This window comes from Rosa chinensis, chromosome 4 (assembly GCF_002994745.2).
Source record: "Rosa chinensis cultivar Old Blush chromosome 4, RchiOBHm-V2, whole genome shotgun sequence".
In the NCBI taxonomy this organism is placed as follows: domain Eukaryota; kingdom Viridiplantae; phylum Streptophyta; class Magnoliopsida; order Rosales; family Rosaceae; genus Rosa; species Rosa chinensis.
Genome location: NC_037091.1, coordinates 62,967,681 through 62,992,159, shown reverse-complemented (window position 1 = coordinate 62,992,159; position 24,479 = coordinate 62,967,681). Strand labels below are relative to the sequence as shown.

The window sequence follows — 24,479 nt, the reverse complement described above, 5'->3', positions numbered from 1 at the left end:
CTAACAGTGAAACAAATCGTTTAAGCTATCAATACCAGACTGATGAATTGAAAAATGTGAGCAGAAATGGATTTACCTTTCGAGGTAATTGTGGAAGAAGAAGAGCGAAGGCTCGGTGAGAATGGAGGGTTTGCCATTCTCGTTAGTGAGAGGGAGAGTTGAGCCCTCCCTATCACTGTCTCCACCTTTCTTTGGATCATGCATAGGCTGCCACGACCTCCCCACATCTCTCTAGATCAAACATGCTCTGCGACGACAGAAGCAAGGTTGCAGACTGCCGGGTCAAGAGGACATTCCGGTAAAAGCGCACATAGGGCAAACAATTGAAAAATCAGAGAGAATGCAGGGACACAAAAGTCAGGTCACTGTTCTGAAGCTACAATATCACAAACCTTCCTTTAGTATAGTTATAAGGGAAAATGGTCAGTACGATACCTGAACTTTTCCTTCTTATAACTTTTGGTACCTTAACTTAAAAAAATATCAATACGGTACTGAAGTTCTCAGCCTGACCGAAGATTGGTACCTAGAGTCGTTAGGTCCGTTATAGAAGTTGTCAGCTGGCAATTTTGAACTTAGAGCCAAAAAGATGGGGTTCTTTGGATATGTAACTTAAAGATATTGTGTGTGTGTGTGTGGGGTGGGGGGGGGGGGGGTCCTCTATTTTTTAAGATGAGTCTGTAATGTGTGTGCAGTTGAAGTCATGGAGGTGAAATTTCAAGGTGATTTAAATGAGATTTCTTCTGGGTCTACTAGAGTGAAGATAAGAAGATCACAGAGAGAGAGAGAGAGAGAGCTTTCTCTTTAATTTCCAGATTTGCAAAGCAATGGCTAGAAGCCTCTATTGATGCTGGAAAGAAATTATCACAATGAGCAATGTAATATCTAGTTATCTACTGATGCAGCCACCTCTTTTAAGGTGCACTCATTTCAATATTCTTATGTTGAATTCACTCAATTATGCTCATCTCCATGAGGTCTTCCAATTCATCGAAAAATTCTCTTCATTGTATCATGGATTGTGCAACATGTTCTGGTTCTCCCAATACCCGTATCCAATCTAGAAAGCACAATGACAACAGGGCACGGGTACTGGATAACCATCTCCCATAATTCCTTATAGGTATTCGGAAGTGGACTTTGTGTTGCGATGAATCCACATTCCCCAGCTATTGGAATTTGATGACGTCATTATCACCATCAACATCACAATCGACCTGGGATCTCTTGGTGTTAGGCACTTCAAGTTAAATTTGTGATCTTGTATAAGAAATTGACAGGTAAAGAAGACAAGAAAGGAGAGAGAGGAAAAATAGCTTCCTGTATATCAGACTCGTGCAAAACAACATCAAACAGACCTTGATCTGGAAATGCCCCATTTGAGATGAAATTTCATATTAACAATCAGAGATCAAACATAAAAGATTCAAGTTATCAATCAAAGATGATATTTCAGATTAACGAAGAGGATTTTCATTTCTTTTTGGGATTGATTATGAAATTGCAACTCAATTAATGCTGTGTCTCTGTCAAGAAGGACCCGACCCGGATTCTTGATCGTTCTTGTCAGCCTTGGAATGAGATTCGACGCTACCGGCTCCAGCACCGGAAACAGAATCTTGATGCTTCTCGACTTCATATATGATTTACAGAAGTGAGAGGGGGGGGGGAGAAGAAGAAGAGGAAGTAGCTAGAAAGAGTGTACGTAATGGACTAGAATCGAATTCAAAGAAGATAGAGAGAGGATTTGAAGCTAAAAATTAACTTGGCTACACATTCTCTTTCTTGCTGGACTAGAATCGATTTCAAAGAAGAGAGAGAGAGAGATACTTGGAAGAAAAAAAAAATTAAGGCATGAAAGGACGAAAATACCCCTAAAAATTGCCACCAGGCCGATGCTGTAACGAACCTAACAGTTCTAGGTACCAATCCTCGGTCGGGCTGAGAATCTCAGGTACTGTATTGATATTTTTTTAAGTCCAGGTACCAAAAGTTATAAGAAAGAAAATCTATTAGAGAAAGCAATGAGGATGAACTTGGCTACACATTCTCTTTCTTGCTGGACTAGAATCGATTTCAAAGAAGAGAGAGAGAGATGCTTAGAAGAAAAAAAAAAAAATAAGGCATGAAAGGACGAAAATACCCCTAAAAATTGCCACCTGGCCGATGCCTTAACGGACCTAACAGTTCTAGGTAGCAATCCTCGGTCGCGCTGAGAATCTCAGGTACCGTATTGATATTTTTAAAGTTCAGGTACCAAAAATTATAAGAAAGAAAAGTTCGGGTATCGTACGGACCATTTTTCCTACTTAAAATAATTATAGAGCGACTCAAACAATTATGCATTGTTATGACTTTAAGAGAATGGATGGCTTTTGCTTTTGCCCACTATAGTATGTAACCAAATAACAATATTGTAGATATTTGTTGAGCAATTGCTTTAACTAAAAGCACATAAATATCGAATGGTATCTCCACTCTAAAATGGACCAAACTCAAAAGTGGATGGGGTCTCCTACCATACATAGAAAATTTAAAGCTACAGTGAAGCTACTTAGGGAAAAGTTGCTTTGGTTCTTTTCTTTTATCTTCCCCCATATGATTGAGGCTTAATTTTTCTTCATAATTATTGATATCATTCAATTATTTTTTTCGTATTTTCTCACTACGGAAGAAAGAAGATGAACTTAATTGAATGGAAGAACAAAGACGCTCCATTTCTTAAAGATTTTTTCTTAAATTATGGCTTCTTTATTTCTAAAATATCTTATGTTGCATTAAATGTCCCTATATAACCACCCCAATTCCGTAACTTCACCCCGCCGCAACGCACCTCAAATCAGCCGTCACACACCGCATGAATCTCACCTATCTCTGGAAATGTGACTTATTCAGTGAAAACTTAACAATACTATTTTATTGGGAAAATCGTCCGTACAGTATCTGACTTTTTCCCCATTCTAAACTTCAGTACCTCACGTTTAAAAATATCAAAACGGTACCTGAGATTTCGACCTCGACCAAAGATCGATACCTGGAGCTGTTAGCTCTGTTACGGAAACTGATAGCTGAAAGATATTTTCGTCTTTTCATGTCTTAATCCCTTATTTTTTCTATCAAAACATTTTTTTTCTCTCTCCCTACTGTTCCTCCCTCTCTCTCTCTCTCTCATTCCCATTCAGACCCAGCAAACCCAGAATTCGCTCTCTCTCTCTGAAACCCAGCAAACCCAGAATTCTCTCTCTCGTCCCTAGATTCATTAGAGGAACCTCAACAACAGAATGTACAAGGAAGGGAAAACAATGAACCCGCAGTGACCACAACACCTCATAATTCCAATTTCGGCAATTCTCCTCCAAACTGAAATTCAAGTATATAGCCAGGTAGAGCTCGACAAGGGGAACAAGTTTGATACCTCAGTCAAAACCAAACTTTGCCGGAAAATAGAGTAAACTTGCCAGAAAACTCAGAAACTTTTTCTCCTCGATTCTGTCTCTTGGCTCATTATATGAATGAACAAATACCATGAATATATAGGTCGTCACATCGAGAGGATCCTTCTGATATAGGTGCAAGACCACGACGGGGCCGGAATAAGAAAAACCCGTTGGAGAAGCCACCACCTTCTCTCCTTTGATTCTCTGTCATCGGACATTGTTTGACAAAACCAAAAGCACAAGGATGGCGGCGACACCGAGACGAAGAAAAATAGGCCGGTCTGAAGTCTGAAAGTGGCCGAAAAAAGGAGAAACAGCCGGGTCACCGTCGCTGATATTCGGGTCGGCACGGACCCGACCTGGGTCTTGATCTATAGGTTTCTTCAACGGTCAAGATCTTCTGCCATTTGAAATCAATGATCTAGATGTAGCCAACTTGAAAATTTAATTTTTAATTATATTTATGGATATTACCAAATTTCAAAAATCATTAAAAATAGCTCTGGTCTCTGAAAAATCCTTCAAGAATTCCTACGAACTCATAATAACATCTAGTTTAATCCTACGAGCTCGAAAGATAAATTTTGATAAACCAAAAATTTTAATAATTTTCAAAACTAAAAATAGTTTAAACTAATAGAAAAAAAATGTTGTTTTTTTTTTTAATAAAAAAAACTAAAGAAAACAAAAATTAAAGGGTAAATTGGTCATTTGATTATCAAAATATGCTAGCCGTCCGTTTTTGTAAGGGAGCTAACGACACTAGGTATCGATCTTCGATCGGGGTCGAAACCTCAGGTACCGTTCTGATATTTTCTGAACGTGAGGTACTGACGTTTAGAATGAGGAAAAGGTCTGGTACTATACGGTCGATTTTCCTTATTTTATTTTAAGTAACTATAACATTGAGTATCATGGATGTGTGATAACTGTCCTAAAAACATTTCATGATTTTCGGTCACATGTTGCCCGCAATTTTTTCACATTTTTTCTGTGTGACCCAATCCAATCCCACTCTTATTAGTTATTACTCGTGCCATTGATTATTGCACATCACAATTTCTGGTCAGACCTGCACTACTGTTGCCCTGCCATTGCAATATCCAAGAGTTGCAAGAGAGGGAAAGTTAGGCCTTCTCCAACCCATGGAGACTAAGGGCTAAAGGGCTATAATTTAGCCCAAATTATCTCCAACCCATGAGACTAGGGGCCAAAAGGCCAAAATAGAGGGCCAAAGGTGAGGTTGTAGTGCTAAATATAGCACTTTGAGTAGCCCTTTGCCCCTTTAAAAAAATGGATCAGATTGGTGGTGGCCCACAGGCTGCAGTTGATGCTGACGGGAGTATGATGTCAGCAACGGCTAGTTGCTGCTGACGTCAACTAGTCGTTGGGTGTTTTTTTTTTTTTTTTTTTTAGCCGTTGGCTATATAGCCGTTGTGCGAGAGAAAATTTGGAAAGGGATCAAAGATCCGGAAGAATCATCATGTCGGAATATATGTCTCGATAAAGAATGATACGTTCTCCTGTGGGCAACCGACATTTATAAGATGATCTTGTCCAACACCTCTGGAGTCTGCGAGGTCAAGCACCATGAATTTGACATTTGCTATGTGATTGAGTTTTCAAAGATTTCAATTTCTGATTTTAATAATTGTCAGGGTTGTCACTGATAAGTGTTTGCATTTTCTTACTTTGTTGTGTAACTTTTAAATGCTTATGTCATGAATAAAATAAATATTAAAAATATGATGCCAGTTTTATTTCATTTCAAAATTAGCTAAAGATATTTTTAATTATCTTTAAAAAAAATTAACCGAAAAAATATTTTTTATCATATAAATTATTTCAATTACTATAAGTCAATTGACTTTAAAATATAAGCACACACATATATATATATATATATAACCAATCCAAAATGTTAAAATATATTTTAGGGCTATAATTTAGCCTTAACGGGTTGGAGAAGGTTGATGTCAGATGAATGAATAGTACAGAATTTAGGGCTAAAATTTAGCCCCAGGGCCATTTTTAGCCCTTTGGATTGGAGATGGCCTTAGATAGCAGGGAGACAGGAGGTAGCTAGATTTTCCCCTATTCTCTTTTCTGTATGGGGTCTGGGCGTTGGGTTGGAAAATAAGCCTAATGTATATACCCTGGCTATGGGGCGAAAACAAGACCCAATCCCTTAGTATTCATTCTCAAAGTTTTTGAAAACCCACCATCAACGTTGTTAGGGCACTTCGCATCAAACTGCATCAACTTCTGAAAACCAAAAAGCAACCACTAATAATAACGTTGATAATGTAAATCCCACATTGAAAACTCGGAAACCTAACAAATGTATTTGTAAGGATTTGGCCCCTCCTATAATTGCTAATTGATTTTGAGTTTTTGGTTATGAAGCTTTTACTCTTCAGACAGTGAAAAAAGGGAAACCTAACATATATGTTTATAAGGATTTGGCCCCTCTTATAATTGCCAATTGATTTTGGATTTTTGGTTATGAAGCTTTTACTCTTCATTCAGCTGGTGAAAAGGAGGCTATTACATCCATATTTTGCAACAATGTGACTTCTATAACAGCTAAATTCATCAAAATCTATTTGATTTCTACTTTTTATTCCCAGTAATTTGCTTCTGCATCCTGTCCTTGTTGGATTGATAAGTGCAGGCGGGACTTGGCTTTACTCAATAGGCTAAAAGTAGTGTCAGCTCAGCTGTGGAAGTGAAGTCTTTGTGGGCAAGCACCGAGCAGGAGCTAAAATGGCACGTGTAATGTAGGTCTCAACTTTAGTGACTGCTTCAGTCAAAGCTCATCATCATCGTCGACCACCACTACTATCATTTCACCATCTTCATTGACTTGACCACTTTTAATTCGGTGCCCTTGGTTTTGAAATTTCAATATTTTAAAGCATTATAAACACCCGATTAGTTTCCATATTACTAAAACTTAATTGCCTAAGGCTATTAATATTCACTAGTAATGACGGAGCTAGGATTTTAAAATGGGGTGGACTAAAAAAAAAATTTAATAAAAGTTTTATAATGCTTAAAATTTTTTTTTTCCTAAGTTTTACTATTAACATATTTTATTCTTTTCTTAAACTAAACCACATCATATATTAAATACATATCAATAGCTATTTGATAAAAAAAATCTACATTATAACGTTTGATAGAAATTTGATAAAACAAAAGTCTAAGACAAAAGAACATATCTACTCAAATTTTATCTTGTGCTCATGAATAGAACTAAAAATCTTTAATTATTGAATTTATATCATAATTCTCAGCCAGCTTTTATTTTGACTTAATTTACCTAAAAAAAACAAGTTTTTTATGCAAATATGCCTCTTAAAGCCTTTTAAAGCATAATAGAAAATAAAACACAATCAAATACTTCAAGCAAAGAAATAACATATATATGACCCAAAAGAAATTAAAATATGTGCTAATTTTAAAAATTTAAAGTGGGCTACTTTTTTATATGGCAAAATAGCCAACTTACCCCCTAACTTTTCCCATAGCTGCCAATTTACCTCCTGACATTTCAATTTTGATTTTTCACTCCCTAACTTTTCTAACTCTTGCTGATTCACACCATACCGTTAACTTTTTGATTTTCCATCCAATTTCTCCGTTAACTTGCTGGCCATTTTTGTCTTTCCAATTGTCACCAAAAAAAAAAAAAAAACTTGAGCATACATTAAGGAAGAGTATGAGACTCCTTTTTTTTTTCCTTTTCTTTTCGAGAGAAATCAAAAGACAAAAGCGAAGAGATCGTGCCACTCATACGTTAAGGAAGAGTATGAAACTCCTTTTTCCTTTTTTTTTTTTTTTTTTTTCATTTTTCATACTGTCAGATAACAATATACTGAATTTCACTTTTATTTTCATACTTTGTTTTCTAGGTCAATCGTGCCACTCATATAACTCAAGTGGCAATGCATTCTATAATCAGTACTGAGGTTACCGCATCTCAACCAATTTCTAAAGCTAGAAGTAGTGAATCAAGTACAAGGCATGTTACTCCTGCCAACAGTAACACGCATTGGATGCTATAGATTAGTGATCTTTGTTAAGATTTTGAGTACGTGGTGCATCTATTAGGATATATAGTTTAACTGATGAAAGAATAGAACAATGTTTTATTATTTGTCTTACTGTTAGTTGGAGTGTCAATTATGCTTTCATTATGGAAAACCAATATGCCATCAGATTTAGCTCTTTAATTTAGGTGTATGGATTATGTAAAAATTCTAGTATTGTTTTGTTTGAAAGTTAATCATGACGTGAATATTTAGATTTTAGACTTGATTATTTTGGTTGAGATATCTCTAATTGTAATGAACTATTGAATGATTTATTATTAAATTCTGTTGAGGAACTAACAATTATGATTTGGGTGAGAGGGAGTATGATTTACAGTTTTAGGGTTGATGTATTTTTTGTTAGTGTTAAGAGTAAAAAATAAATAAATTACCCTCATTTGTACATATTGACATTTTTTTTTGGGTGACAATTGGAAAGACGAAAACACCCAGCAAGGTAACGGAGAAATTGGATGGAAAATCTAAAAGTTAACGGTATGGTGTAAATCGGCAAGAGTTAGAAAAGTTAGGGTGTGAAAAATCAAAATTGAAATGTCAGGAGGTAAATTGACAGCTATGAGAAAAGTTAGAGGGTAATTTGACAATTTTACCTTTTATATTGAATTTAACTTTTTAAATTAAAATTAAGTTATAAATTAATGTTTTTGTCCAAAAGGCCACCACATGGAAGATATTAACGTTAGTAGGTAAGGCACACCAGTTACAGAGAGAACTGTTAAGGCTGTGGTCCTGTCGGCGATTCCTTTGCAAGCAACCCAAAAACGAAGCACATGCGACACGCGCGTGCACATTTTGCTTCATGTGCAGAATACTATATTTACAGTAGCACTAGACATTGTCAACCCAGCTGTTCCTAACTCTCTGCACAGAAATTGTCATCTTGCTTCTCTCACATATGCTCTAACCAATGCCTCATTGTCTCTGCATTTGATAATAAAGTAGGCAAACTTCCCCAGTTTGACCCCTAACGAGTATTGAAAACCCGGAGTTCGGATTTCTTGGAATTAATTTATGTGAGACACATTACATAACAACTTGCTATATAGTGATTTCTCAGCAGTTAACTTTCAATACGCCTAAGCACATGACTTCATCTCAAAAACCAAACCCCGATATAGGTAAAATACTTGTACAGAGGTTGAAATCAGTACTCAAACAAACAGTAAACAAACCAGAGGAATTGACATAAATAATTAGAAAACATACTGTGAACAACTACACAATAATAATACACTGATAAGTGATGAGACACACTCCAACAACTACTACTCATCCTAATCCATATGCCTTCCACATCCAGTCAAAAGCACAAGTAACTAAACACCCTCTAGCAGAGAATGTTATGTCACGCTTGTAAACACCATTCTCTGTCCACGTTCATTTCTACGTGTTTAGAATTACATGATAGAACAGCTGCTGGTGTTCTCATCATTGAACATATGAGCTGCATTGTTGCCATCACCGTTGCTGTAATTAGGCTCAGCACTGTATGGATATGGAACAGAACTAGGAGTAGGACCATAGTTGTGGTAATAACCAGTAGTACTAGGAGGACTGAATGGAGACCTATGATACATCATCTGAGGTTGCTGCTGCTGCATTGCTTGCCTCGCCTGCATATTCATGTTCATCATCTGCGATGGATGCCCGTAGCCATTTGTGTTCATCATCATGGTCTGCGGATATTGGCCCGTCGCATAACCACCACTAGGGAACCCTCCAGAAGCTGCTTGAGCCTGATATCCACTGCCTGCAGCTTGAGCTTGCTGAGATTGAAGCGCTTGTTGCAATGCTGCTAGACTAACATTGGGATTGCCACCCATACCAGCAGCAGAAGTAGCAGCATTTGCAGCACCATTGCCATGAAAGCCAGCCAAATTCATCATGGCACTGAGGTCATGGTTATTCCCCCTCTTGACTTCCCCACCCAAATTGATGTTTCCACCACCCAATTGAGCAATGTTGCCCAGGTTCAGTGCTGCCATGGTTTTGGGATCAATCCCGCCTGGATTAATCACCTTCATGCCCTGCACATTCTGATTTGGGTGCTGCACTCCCTTCTTTCCAGCATTGTGATTGTTTGTGATCTTGACACTATTGTTGGGATTAGCTGCAGCCGCAACACCTTTCTTTGCATTGTTGTTTGCATCAATCGCTTGATGCCTGAGCTGGTTCACTTTCTGCCTCAGAAACCTCAACTCATCATCTTCATCCTCCTCCTCATCGTCGTCCAAGAAGTCATCAATATCCTCTTCAATAAGGAAATTGGGGAACTTCTGCTGCTGCTGCTGGTTTTTGAAGGCTTCAAGGCCCTTTATTATCCCCCCCTGCTGCTTTTGGCCTTTGTTGTCCTTGATGCAGTTGGTGTTCTTTTGCTTCTGGTTTTGGCTCTGATTGGCCTTCTGCTGGGACCAAAGCTCAGCATGTTTCCCAGCTCTAACCAATTTCTTGATCAAAGTGGCAGCGTCTATAACCCCTGAAATTGTTACTTTCTGCTGATCAGCATCAATGCTGACTTGGTAAACACCTGTAGGAAACGGTTGAAAACAGATGGAACAACACTATCAATTAGAAATGTACAAAAGGGTTCAACTTTTTAAAGGAATGGGTGAGAAATTACAAGAATTGATATTTATAGAACAAATAATTTGCCTAGAAAGTTCAACATTTTGTAAAAGGGAAACTGTCACAGTCTAAAGAAAAGAAAGCAACAAAACTGTCATTAGGGTCATTTTTTTAGAGAAAGTGATGAGGAACTCAGGAAGATTATACATATACACCAAGAGCAAAGCATATTATAGCCTTCTAGAAATGTCTTGTGAAAGTATAAATCCTTTTTATGACTAGAAAGTTAACAATTTCAGTAAAGATGAAACCTTGACATTTTTTTTTTGTTGTGTCCTGTTCTGATTTTACAAGGAGTTAATTTAATCAAAGTCATCAAATTTCATTTAATTTTACTTTACACAAATCCTACAATAAATGGCAACTAATTAATAAGAAACAGAGCAGAGTGGCAGCAAGTTATTCAGCAGTCAGAAAGTAGAAGAAAGTGAGCACCTTCAATTCTCTGAAGCAGTTTCTTCACTTTCTGCTTACACCCATCACAGTGTATGTTCACTTTGAGAACACAAGTCTGTAAGTAGAAAAAAGAGAGATAATTGTAAGAAGAAGAGAAGAAACAACAAAACCTAGAACAAACATTCTCCAGGAAAAGACCAATATCCAACTTTGCTCTCTGTACAGAAAGAATAAACAAACCACATGCCTAAAAGGAAGAATGTGGGTTGAGAGAGCAGGAAATACCTGGATCTTGAGAAGCTTAAAGTCTTCATCTTTAGTCATTTCTTCAAAGCTCTTTGGAGTGGATGGAATGGAACACTTCTCTCTCTCTTCTCTCTCTCAGCTATAAAAGAAGTAAGGGATAACAATGGGTTGCATACACTTGTATTGGGATTGTATATGGATTTTGTACAAGTAAATTGTAGACTTTTTTTTTTTCTTTTTCCCTGAGTGAAAAATGTAGACTTGAAGTACAAGTAGCTGATGCCTCTTTGTTTAATTTTCTATTTCTCTCCTCAAAAGCAAACAAAGGAGAAGCACATGGGTCTCGTCACTTCTTTTTGAGGCCTGAACTCCTCTGTGTAAATATTTAATTCTGAGAAGGAGAAAAGAAAGGGTGAAGTACTCTGAATTCTGAGATGATGTGATTCAACGTTAAATACTAGTGAGAGAGATAGAGAGAGCGAGGGAGCAGCAGCAATGAAAATAAGAACAGCGACTTGACAGGCCCATTTCTACTGTGAGAGTCGATCTTCTTCTATACTCTTTGTAATTGTCCTGTTTTTTAAATTATCTTCATATATTTATCCGTTACCCGGTTACCCCCAACGGTCTTCTTCTTCTTCTTGTTGGCATTGAAATATGCTGGTTATTTTGGAGATATGAGTCCCGTGAGTGGTGGTGGGGTATGGAGTCGCTTAACAATGGGGTGCAGAGACAAATAGGGTTTAACTTACGAGGAGGAAGACACTAGTGCTCCTCTACTTACCCGTTATTTTCAAAACTTTCCATGCATTTTCTACTCTTGATCTTCAACCACTCATCCATTAACCTAGTTAGTTCTATAATAAATGCACATAAAATAATGATCTGCATTGTCATGGTTGACAACATGTGTCTTTCAAAAGAATCAAAACTACTTTTGAGCTGCTTGTGTTGTGCCATTGTGTCACAACCATTGAGAAGTAAGTGAACATTGATTACATGAAGCTATTGTAATCAAATTGCATGGATAGAGTGAGAATTACGGTTAAGTTTAAAAGACATATTACTAATTAAGTCAATAATCGATCAAATGTTTTGACTATTCATGCAATATTTTTATCGAAACAAGTATGACGGAACGTGTCTTTTCTTTTATCTTGTCATATTATGAAGGTGATATCTTGAGTGTTGCATAATTTTAATTTTATTAACTTGTTTGTTTATATACTTGTTGCTTCCAGAGATTTTGGTTAGGTCCTTCTTGATCACTATAGCTACTAGCTTACTACCATCCTAAAGGTTCAGTTCTAGTTCTCTAACCATTTATGTCAAGAAAGCAACTCCTTTACACTGTGGTCCAAGACGTAAACTTTCAACTTTTCAAGCAACAAAAATCAAGAAGATAGGTAAAAAAAAAAAAAAAAAATGAGAAGGATAACAAAAAGATGGATTATTGGATGACCTTTTGGAATTACCATTGTTGAGCGGTTGAGCCTTTTATGTGGGGATTGAGAGGGGAAAAATCAAATGACCAAAGAGAAAGTTCACTCTCGTACCCTTTGGCCTTTTCTGGTTCATAATTTCCCAACACACTTCCTCCTACTACCATTTCTATGCAACGAGTTTCTACAGAGAGAGACATGGCACAGCACGCAATCACACAAAGGGAAACAAAGCAAAGGACTCTCAGGCTAGGGCCTAGGCCTATAGTGAGAGAAACATCATTACACCACCTGCAAAATTCAACCGCACCATGCATTGCTTGCTTGCTCGCTCGCTCGCTCTGTCCCAACAACAAAAGTCCTCTCGCCTTTATTTCTTTGCTTGCTCTCTACGAATTCGAATCACTGGCAAATTTTTGCAGTGAGCCCTACACGAAATAGATTCTCATTTTAAAATTTCAATACTCGACTGTATAAAACATTTAAATATATATATATATATATATATATTTAAAAAAAAAATTATAAGAGCTAGTCCACCGGTAGCTCTTTAACCAGGCAAAGCATAGATTTAATGAGGTGGTGACCGGCCAACCCCAAAATCTCTCTTCCACCAACACAAGCTATAACCGAAAGCTATTAGAACTGAAAAACTAATTCAAAGACTCCCAGAATCCAAACTATAGAGTTTCAGTATTTAATTTGAAATAGTATAAATGACTTTGAGCACTGTAACTATTAATTACATTCCACTGACTTGCTCTTTAATTTTTGAGGATTTTTGTTGGGTAGGTGGGTGAGGTGTTAAATATATTCTGTGAAATCAGCAACGATCTCATGAGGATCTTGATGGAGTGAATCGTACAAGGGTCCTAGAAAGGAGAGCCCACAGTACTTGGGATCCCATGTACATTAGGGATGGTGATCTATGATATCTAATCAAAGAGATACTATTGTTCTTGGGTGTTTTTCCAGATTTTTGAAGCGTACGAAGTTACTTAGGTTAATTGGACCTGGATTTTTTTATGGCACCGGGTTCTCTCAACAAAGACCAAATGAACTAACTAGATGAATGGATTGGTTGGGAGGTTTGGTTTTGGTTTATGGCTTTTAATTGAAATTTGTCACATCAATCAATCTGCCCGGTTCAATTATTCACGTTGCAATGAAGTCTTGATTCTTATTGGAGGGAGATTACAGCCACTAATTAATGGATTGGATTAAGTAGGTTCTGGGTTTGGCTGCCAGCTTCACCTCTGCAGGTGTGAATGTTAGGTAAGTGTGCTTGTTGGCTAGCTTGCTTTCCACACACCATTCTTCCGGACTTGGAAACTTGGTCCCAAACTCCAAAGCGTATGTCCCTCCGGTCAAATAAGACAATATTGAGAGAATCAATTTTTCTGATAATCATATTACACCCATTCTGTGGTGTATATAAACAGATTACAATCGTACTACAACGTACTACACCTATTGTGTACAACCGTACTACACAACATACACAAGGTAAGTAATTACAACAATATATTCCCATGTAGTCTATTCCTAATAGGGAACGATGACTCACACTAACACTCCCCCTCAAGTTGGCGCATATACATCAACCATGCCCAACTTGCTAAGTGAGTCATAAAACGCCTTCCTGGAAACTCTTTTGGTAAGTACATCTGCAAGTTGCTCTTCAGTTGGAACAAAAGGAAAGCTAATAATTTTGGCATCTAGTTTCTCCTTTATAAAGTGACGATCAACCTCCACATGTTTAGTACGATCATGCTGTACTGGATTCTGTGATATGTCAATAGCTGCCTTGTTATCACAATACAACTGCATGGAATTTTTGAGTTTGAAACCCAGATCACGTAACAGATTTCTCAGCCACAACAATTCACACACTCCGTGAGCCATATACCTCTATACTTGGCCTCAGCACTAGAACGTGCCACAACTTTCTGTTTCTTACTCTTCCATGTAACCAGATTACCTCCCACAAAGGTAAAGTAACCTGATGTCGACCTCCTGTCTGTGATATTTCCAGCCCAATCTGCATCTGTGAAGCCACAAACCTCAAGAATGTTGTTGTGTTTAGAAAACAGTACTCCCCTTCCTGGAGCTGACTTCAAGTACTTCAGAATCCGCATAACAGCATCCATGTGACTCTCACTCGGATTATGCATGAACTGACTCACCACACTCACTGCATATGCAACGTCTGGTCTAGTATGAGCCAAATAAATCAAGCGCCCAACTAACCTCTGATAGCGAGCTCGATCAGTAGGTACCTGATCTGGATACTCAGCTAAACAATGATTCTGCTCAATAGGAGTGTCAATAGGTCTGCAATCCAACAAACCTGTCTCTGTCAGCAAGTCAAGAACATACTTCCTCTGGCACAGATAGATTCCTTCTCTCCCCCTGGCTACCTCAATTCCTAAGAAGTACTTAAGCTCACCCAAGTCCTTCATCTCAAACTCAGAGGCTAGCTGTCTCTGCAGTCTATCCATCTCAACAGTATCATTACTAGGCCTGTAAATGGACCGGGTTCGGATCGGATCGACCTAAATCCAAATCCATTTACTAAAAAAACAATTCGATCCAAACCCGCTCCGTTAACCCGGCGGATCATTGATACCTCAATCCAAATCCGTATCCGTCGGATTAACGGATACCCGATCCGTTTATAATTTCAAATATTTTTAAATTTTAAATAGTAATATTAAATTTATATCATAATATCTCATAAGATATTAATAAAATATTAAAATAACATGATCTACATGAAGAGTATCACCAAAAATAAAATTACATTATCAAAAATAAAATTACAAAGACTGCCTCTTAGATTTCTGCAAAAAAATAATATTAGAAATCTTTAATATTTTATATTTTAAAAAAATAATAATATATTAATAAAAAATAATATTTTTTTATCACTGAAACGGATCGGATCATTAACGGATCGGATCGACCTAAATCCAAATCCGATCTGTTTATTAAACGGGTTAACGGATTCGGATCATTAACGGATCAACGGATCAAAATGTTCGATCCAAACCCGTTTAATAGCTACGGATCTGGAGCGGGTCCGGATCAAAATCCGGTCCATTTACAGGTCTAATCATTACCAGTGATCACCATATCATCCACATAAATAATTAGAGCTGTTACCTTCCCTTGTTGATGCTTGAGAAACAAGGTGTGGTCTGAGTTGCTCTGCCTGTAACCAACCTTCCGCATAAACTGTGAAAATCTTCCAAACCAAGCACGTGGTGACTGTTTGAGACCATACAGAGATTTTCTCAATCTACAGACAAAATCACCAGGAGAAGCAACTACATACCCAGGTGGAAGACTCATGTACACTTCCTCGGCTAACTCTCCATGAAGAAATGCATTCTTGACATCAAACTGTCGTAGTGGCCAGTTTAAACTAGCAGCAAATGAGAGCAGAACCCGAATAGTGTTCATCTTGGCAACATGGGCAAATGTTTCATCATAGTCTATACCATATGTCTGAGTAAACCCCTTTGCTACAAGGCGTGCTTTGTACCGATTCACTGATCCATCTGCATTATGCTTCACAGTAAACACCCAACGACAACCTACAGCCTTCTTGCCTTGTGGTGGAGGCACAAGTTGCCAAGTATTGTTCTTCTGCAACGCCTCCATCTCTTCCTCCATTGCCTTCCTCCACTTTGGATTCCCCAACGCATCCTGCACTTTGTTAGGTACTGATACAGCAGATATTTGATTCACAAATGATTTATATGACTTAGACAATCTCCTAGTGGACATATAATTAGCTACTGGGTATTTTGATTTGGCAGTAAGAGTAGGTTCATATCTTTTGGCTGATTGACCTCGAGTGTTCCTATTTGGTAACACATATTGCTCAACACTAGACCCACTACTACTAGTACTAGTGGGTGGACATACCTCAAATGAGTGATCTTCCGTACCAGGAAGCTGTGGGTCAGGGGTAGAAGTGATGGCAGGAGGGGCAGTTGTGTCTTCAACTTCATTTTCAGCCATAGAAACTGGTGCCTGGATGCTTGGAGCTACTGCTTCAAGAGATGGCGAGCTGATGGTCTCAACTGGATCCGTCAAAATACCTCCTGCCTGTGTGACTTCTTCCTCTCCTCCTTCTGTTTCCTCCCCCTCTCCATTATACAGCTCTTCAAAATATGAATTCTCCCCCTGAAGAGCTGTATCTGAAAAGGAAAAATAACTCATGTCCTCAAAGAAGGTAACTTCCATAGTGACATAGTACTTCCTGGTAGGTGGATGATAGCACTTGTATCCCTTCTGATTCCCTCCATAGCCAACAAAGACACACTTCAGTGCCCGGGCATCCAACTTAGACCTCTGGTTTTTAGGAACATGGACAAAGGCAACACAACCAAAGACACGAGCTGGAAGATTATGAAATGAAGGTAAGGAGACATGAGATGCAAGAACCTCAAATGGAATTTTTCCCTGAAGGACGCTAGATGGAAGACGATTGATAAGATGGGAGGAAGCCTGTACAGCATCGCCCCAAAGATATTTAGGCATATGAGCACTAAAGAGAATGGCACGAGCCATATCAAGTAAATGACGGTTTTTCCTTTCAGACACTCCATTTTGTTCTGGTGTTTGTGGACATGTAGTTTGGTGAACAATCCCATTGGTTGTAAAAAACTCTTGGAAAACATGATTAACATATTCCCCCCCATTGTCAGAACGAAGGACTTTAATGGTGTTATGGTATTGTGTTTGAACAAGAGTACGAAAAGTTTGAAAAGCTGGAAAAACTTCATCTTTGGTTTTGAGCAGAGCAACCCATGACAATCTCGTACAATCATCAATAAACAACACAAAGTATCTCATACCCGACACAGTGGGTTCTCTAGATGGCCCCCAAACATCAGAATGAATCAACTCAAAAGGAACAACACTTTTATTAGAAATACTAGGAGAATAAGTAGCACGATGACTCTTGGCCAAAACACATGTTTCACAATGTAAAATAGACTCATCCACACCAATAAACAAAGTAGGCATGGTTTTTCTCATAAGACTAAAAGAGGGATGTCCTAAACGGCGATGCCACAACCAAATTTCACTTAGCTTATCAGAACTCGAAGTCAAAGCGGCGCGAGACTGTGCTCCTGGTTTCTCTCCTGCGTATGTCTGATCCAGATGGAACAACCTGCCCCTCAGATACCCCCGACCAATTATCTCCCTGGTGAGAAGATCCTGAAAAATCACATACATAGGATAAAGGGTTACAGAGCATTTAGACTCAGTGTTCAATTGTGGGACAGATATCAAGTGATGAGATAAGTCAGGCACATATAACACATTATGAAGTTCTAAAGTGGGAGTAAGACGCACTGACCCTGACCCTAACACAGGAAAAGCCTCACCATTGGCATTGGTTACATAGGACACTGATGGGGAAGACAACTCAGTAAAATATGATTTGTCATAAGTCATATGATCGGAGGCACCAGAATCAATAATCCATGTATCAGAACCAACAAAGTTAGAAATCTGTAAAGCTATACCAATTTTACCTCGACCAGCTATAGAGGCTGTGGGGGTAGCTCCACCTGCTGTATGATGATCTTGGCCAGCCACTCCATAGAAATCCTGTTCTTGGACCAATTGAACAGCAGTTGCTTTCGCCTTAGGACGATAACCCTGCTTTTTAGGTTTAAGGTGTGGGTTCAACTTCCAACAAGTCTCCCGAACATGCCCAAGGTCGTTACAATAAGAACATTGAGGACGAGGGCGATTGGTGAAACCTTGTGGTGAACCTTGCGGATGAAATGGGGCTGAACTCTGCTGCTGAAGGAAAGGTGTCGGTGACTTGGCCTGAATGGCTAAGCTAGATACTTCAATCTGTGCATGTTTGACACTCTCCTGTTGAGACTCATCCTTACGGATGTATGTAAACGCTGTGTTCAAGCTAGGAGGGTCTGTCATTCTAAGCAATTCTCCCTTGGCACTGCTATGCTTCTCATCAAGCCCTCTCAGAAATACATGGACCCTTTCTAGCTCCTTCTCTTTCTGGTACCACACAAGATCTTCTTGATTCTTAATCTTGCAAGGACGCTTCTGATCAATTTCAGCCCATACATTCTTTAGCTTGGTGAAATACACAGCTACTGGTTGCCCATTCTGTTGCATACTAGCAGCTTTACACATCAATTCATGAACCTGTATAAAATCAGACTCATTGGTATACAAATCCCCCAATGTCTTCCAAATCGCCTCAGCAGTTTCACATTCCTCCACCATCTGTAGCACATCATCAATCATGGCTCGAAATAGAATTGACATTACAAAACCATCATCATCTTCCCACTTAGCATAGGCCTCCACATCATCTGCACTAGGAGCCTTGATTGTTCCAGTCACATGCCCCATCTTGTGTATTCCACGGAGATAAACTGACATAATCTTCTTTCATGTTCGGAAATTGGTACCAGTGAGTTTGGTACCCCCGAAAGAACCACCTTCTGAGCTCTTGACAGAGACCTCAACCTTCTGGACCTCATTGGCCTTAGAACTGTGACTGTCATCACCACCCATTGCAATAGTACAATAGCAAAAAACACACAAATCCCAACGTATGCAGCAGAAATAATAAGAAATAATAATAACAGTTTTTTTTTTTTTTTTTTTTTGGAACCTGTTGAGGTGGACCGGGTTGAGTTGACCGAGTTGAGAGTTGAGTTGACTCGGTTGAGTTGACCGAGTTGAGAGTTTGATCGATATGGGTTGTGACGAGGTGGGGAATCAGGTCAGACCTGGTCGACTCGGGCTGCCAACTGAAGAATCCGGCAGACTTGGGTGAGGAATGGAAGCAACGGCGGCCTGGGTTGTCGGAGACGAAGCCGGACCTGGGCGTGAGACGTCGGTCTAGATGGGCGATGCTGATATGAACGAGCGACGCTGGTTTGGCTATCTGAGGGTTGCAGAAGAGGTTCAGCGATCTGAGGGTTGCAGAAGAGATTCGGCGATCTTCGGCGTTGCAGAAGGTGGACGAAGATCGATCTGATGTCAGACGAAGGCGGTCTGGGACGGAAGACGAGGCCGGTCTGGACTGAAGGTCAAGGAGAAGGGCGCCGGCGATCTGAGACGGACCGGATCGATCTGTCTTTTGCTGAAGATGAAGCCGGGCGAACGAATCAACTGAAGAGAGTGAAGAGGACGTCTGAACGACGTCGTTTCAAAGCCTGACCAAAGAATTGGCTTTTAACCCAATTGTTTTCCTCGGATTGAGAAAAAGCTGAAAGAAAGAGACAAAGTCCTTTTCGGATCTTTGCTCTGATACCAAGTCAAATAAGACAATATTGAGAGAATCAATTTTTCTGATAATCATATTACACCCATTCTGTGGTGTATATAAACAGATTACAATCGTACTACAACGTACTACACCTATTGTGTACAACCGTACTACACAACATACACAAGGTAAGTAATTACAACAATATATTCCCATGTAGTCTATTCCTAATAGGGAATGATGACTCACACTAACACCTCCCTTAAACTTGTTAAGGGCCTCACGCCCATACGACTCAACAAAGTTTAGACTAAAGGTGTATGTAGTTTAAATTGCCAACGGGGATGGAAAATCCATAAAAGTAACTAATGACGATCCGGTTGGAACTTAGAAGAAGGACGGGAGATGAACCTGTAAAAGTAACTGAATTTGATTGTTACAGGAGATATGGAGATGGATTGCTAACTCAAGAATCCGATTACAAGGATCAATGCACAGTGATTTGGAGTTTGGTCATGTGTGTGTTGGAACACACATGCAAGATACTCCAATTTCTCCGTTTCTTTCTTTTTGTTTTTTGTAACCACATACTGCAAATGCGCTGCAGACCCACTAAAACTCATTTGGGCCTTTTCATTTGACCATGAAGATTATAATTTGGGTCCAGTTTGTATAGCCCGATAAATACCTGGTTACTTGTCAGTATGTCCTGGGTTTACCACCCACAAGACATATATCCAGTAGTTTAAACAGTCCCTTCTGGCCAGAAGCAACCACTAGTGTCTTCCATTTCATGAGGTCACCGTGCAAAGGTAGATGGAGTACATTGATGTTCAATGTTTTCTTTTCTTTTTTGTTTATACGTAGACACGTCACGACTTATCATATAAAAAAATAACGAGTTAGGCATCAATGATACAGAAAATGGAATTTCAAATAAAAATGATAACAAGGGGATATTGAAAAGGACAACTAAACTAATTGAGGTCTATTCATTATAGAACGTAATGCCTACTTCTCCCAACAACGCAAATGAATTAGAGCATCCCGCTCTCCATTACTTCTCACTGTATTCAATCTTACTCCCAAGATTCAAAGACAAAACCGACCAAAGCAACCTTTGCGGTCTCTTTGCTGCTTAGAATCTCACTTCACCTTTTCACTTTTTGTTGCGGATCGACGACTCGACGACCCGATAGTAGGACCCAACCGGAATTTTCGTTTCCGGCGACGAAACGACGGCAGACCACCCACGTTCGTTTCCTCTCTTCATCGCCGATGCGCCGCTGGCCTCAAATCGTCCATTTGATGACTGATGGCGACAGTACGACTTCGAGAAGCTGCTGCAACCTTGGTAGTTTTCCGGTGATTTCCGGCGACAGATTAAGCTGCATGAGGTGAGGAAATCCTTCTCCTCTTCATTCTCTACATCTGGGTATAATCAGTTTTCGAATTCGAATAGGTTCTGATGAGATTGTGTTTTTGGGTGTCGTCGGACCTCACTGCAAATCCGGTTTCCGGCAGCGTTTCTGGAGTTTTGAATCGTCTCCGATAGCGAGTCTAATCCTGGAACTCAAAGGGGTGATTGTATTGGCTAGGCTGAGTTGACGAACCCAGAATTGATTAAGCTAGAGATCGGCTTGCTGTGTTCGTCCGCCAGGGAGCAGACCTGCAATATGGGTTCTGTTCTTCATCTACTTTGATCACAAGGTTAGTTGGAATTTGTTTTAAGGGTTCTGCGAATTTATTTGCGGTTGGAATTGATTGCATGCGTTTGCATGCTTACCGTGAAATTATGTTTGAGGGAGGGTTAGTTACGCCGGTCGTCCGGGTATTCCGATCGTAATAACGGGCCCGGTACGTGTGTGTAGCTAGGTAGTGGACGCTCTCGCTACGCTTACCTGGTGATAAATTAATTTGAGGTAAGGTCGTGTAGTGGGTCTACGGGACCGGCCATCAGTGTGGATGCAGGTACTGTGCACTGGTGACGGGACAATAGCGGAAGGAGCTGGGTGTGCGGAAACAACTTCGGTAAATCGTCGTTTGTACCTTATTCTAAATTCTATTTCTCGAACTTCGTATTCCGAGACTTGTTAATAGTTAGCCTTGTGTCAATGTTGGTTGAGTTCTCATTTTCTTGGAGTTCGTACCTCTTGTGTGAGAACTCATTTCAAGTTCTAGAAGAATGAAATAAATTTTAGCAACTCAATTATTTTCACCTCCAAAAATATTTGTAGCTTCCGCTGTGTTTCTACGAAAAGTTTTCAAACAAAATGCCTAGCGGTTCTCTAGAATATAAACCGTGTGTTCGGTTTATGTTTTAGAGGCTCGCGGCACTGTGACGTGCTTAAGCTGGTGAGGTGCAGCTTGGGGCGTTACAGAAAGTGGTATCAGAGCATTTTACAGTCTTTTAGACATTCAAATATATATTCTGATTTCCCAGCAAAAATAACATGTCACAATATCCGCATTTTAAATTCTTGATCACAAAGTAAAAACAAGTTTATCTTTTAAAAAGCAGATAATTGATTTAAAAGTCGTATCTCTATATCCCAAAACCTTATGTAAGTTTTGTTATACTCTGACATGTTTACGTGGCTTGATTTTTAATAAAATCAATCCTATTAAAAAAATATACGGGAAATTATAACAATAATTCGTCCACGTGCAAGTAGGTTTTGTTAAAAAGCCAACCAATATGGGGTCAAATATTCCGTGCCACGTGGTTTAATTTCAACTTTTCTAAATTATTCCTTCTTTTTGTTGGCTAATAATGCCAAAACACGAACCTCCCGTAACTAAAAGTAGAAAGCTTGGTGTGTGTGGGTGCGCGCGCGCACGACACGTACACTTTCCGTTGAATCGCAACGATCTTATAGTTACATTAGTTCCCAAAACAAGAATGTGTATGATCAAGTTATGGGGAAACGTGGAACACTGAGCAAGAGATGACACAAATCAAACGTAACCGGATAGGCATGAGGTCAAAAGTCGTATACATGGATGATCTATTCTTGATCGATATAATTACATCCTGATCCAGATAAGAAAATTCTTAAAATAGGGTGAAACCGTGAAAGTAACATGAACCCTATCTCTTCTCTTCTCTTCTCCTCTCCAATGCTATTTATGATATAGTAAATTATTAGGATCAATCGTAGCAGGCAGGGCGTGAAAGTTACCTCTCTATATTATATATGACAGGTGTTTCTTTCTCTTAACGTAGTGGGATGAAAGTTACATGGCGCTTATCTGCTCCATGCCATTTATGGCTGTCGTACGTGGTATAAGCAAGTGGCAAGTCTTCGACCAAAAATTCGAGGAAAGAGATTGATGAGGCAAGTAGTCATTGGTCAGAGACTTCTATTACTTCAATAATTGCATTTGTGGGATATTATTACGTATTGCGCAGGGTTATTCAATAATTTCCTCTCCTCTTCTGGGAGTATTATTCGTAGCATCGTCTGACAAACAAAAAAAAAAATTATTCATAGCATCGACCAAGTCCAAGAGGCTATGAGATAAGAGCATATATACTCATTGGGTCAGAGTCATTAGGTCAAGACAATGTTCACTATAACTGGAGTACTAGACTGTGTTTCATTCTATTTTATTTTTTGAACAGTTAATTACTGTTTATTGAATATTTTATTAACTTATTTATTGTAAAATTGAAATATTTTTGATGTAAATAGATAGTAGTGATGGATATTATGAATACCCTATCAATAAAATTATTAATTATTTTAGATGAATTAAAAAAGACATCGAATTTTTTTTTTTTGCATAGACAAATTATGAGCTACCGATATTTACTGGCAATTATTTTAGGTGAATGAATCTTGATCCTAGCCTTGTACCTCCATAACAAATCTTGTGTAACTATGTAATAAAAAAAAACTTAGGAGTGGGAGGTAAAACAAATTTTAGATATTTATAGAGAATTTATTACAAATTTTTTTTGATTAATAATTCTTACCCGTTTATAGTTGTTTTATTACTGTTGCATCCGTTCGTATTAATCATATGCTGTCTGATTAAGATTGGATAAAGAAACCAACGGTCATGACGGTTTCAAATTGAAAGAGCAGCCAATCGTAACATACCAGATGATGACGTCACCGACATTTGTGGTTGGGCCGAGCTGGCAACCAGCTTGCCGTGGTCACATTTTTATGCGTCAGGATTTTGACCTTCCAAGCGACCTGGGTCAAGGAATGTCAATTTGAGGCCGGTTTCCTTTTTGTGGGTGGAAGCAAAGAATGATCCAGAGTTGCTGATCTGGCAGCCAAGCCTAGGTGGAGACTAGTTTTCAGCCCACCACTGAACATGCTCTTAAGATTACATACATGGAGGTCATGGATGACTAAAACGAACAAAACTTTGATCCAACTTGGGTACTTGATTAGTATATGACCAAAATGAAACACAAGTTCATTTGTCTTGTATATGTTGGATTGAATCCTGTAAGTTTGGATTACACGAGCAAATTGAAGCATAATGGAACAAGACAGGGTCCGACATATATGTAAGTGCCAGGTTAAAATGTAAAAGGGAACGGTTGGTTGGTGCTTTGTAGGGCACAACATTAATCTATGCATTATTGATTAAATAAATCATAATTAAAAAAACTTCTAAGTTTAAAGTTGGTGCTTTTGGAAGGAACTTCTGCCCCCACCGTGGGATTCTTTTACTCCTGTCAACAATCATTCTCCCAGTCTCAATGGCACAAAAAAATCAAGGCCAACCATATCTTATGGGTATAGACAAAGCACGAATTGATTGTTTATTTGTTTCAATGGTTCTTATTGTTTAGATAGTTAGATTGATTGGATTCTGGCGCTGAACTTATTTGATCCTTGAGCGCTGTAGCCATTATGGATTTGTAATAATAAACCCTTAATTAGAGGAAGAAAGGTAGATAAGGTAACACCATGAA

The 24,479-nt window shown here is 38.8% G+C and overlaps 1 protein-coding gene across 1 annotated transcript; it reads right to left on the bottom strand.

Moving 5' to 3' along the window:
* Positions 1-8,644: 8,644 nt before the first annotated feature.
* LOC112197923 (heavy metal-associated isoprenylated plant protein 37) lies at positions 8,645-11,268 on the bottom strand. The gene is made up of 3 exons (XM_024338889.2): positions 10,862-11,268; positions 10,616-10,691; positions 8,645-10,082 (listed from the first exon to the last, which is right to left on the bottom strand). Exons 1-3 carry the CDS (start codon positions 10,898-10,900, stop codon positions 8,953-8,955), a joined length of 1,245 nt encoding a protein of 414 aa, XP_024194657.1. The 5' UTR covers positions 10,901-11,268; the 3' UTR covers positions 8,645-8,952.
* Between the last annotated feature and the right edge of the window lie 13,211 nt (positions 11,269-24,479).

Excerpts from the sequence above, each read along its gene's own strand:
- LOC112197923 (XM_024338889.2), bottom strand. The coding sequence starts at position 10,900 with ATGACTAAAGATGAAGACTTTAAGCTTCTCAAGATCCAG. Across the intron at positions 10,692-10,861 it reads TTAAGCTTCTCAAGATCCAG|ACTTGTGTTCTCAAAGTGAA; the intron begins GTATTTCCTGCT and ends TTCTACTTACAG. Across the intron at positions 10,083-10,615 it reads ACTGCTTCAGAGAATTGAAG|GTGTTTACCAAGTCAGCATT; the intron begins GTGCTCACTTTC and ends CGTTTCCTACAG.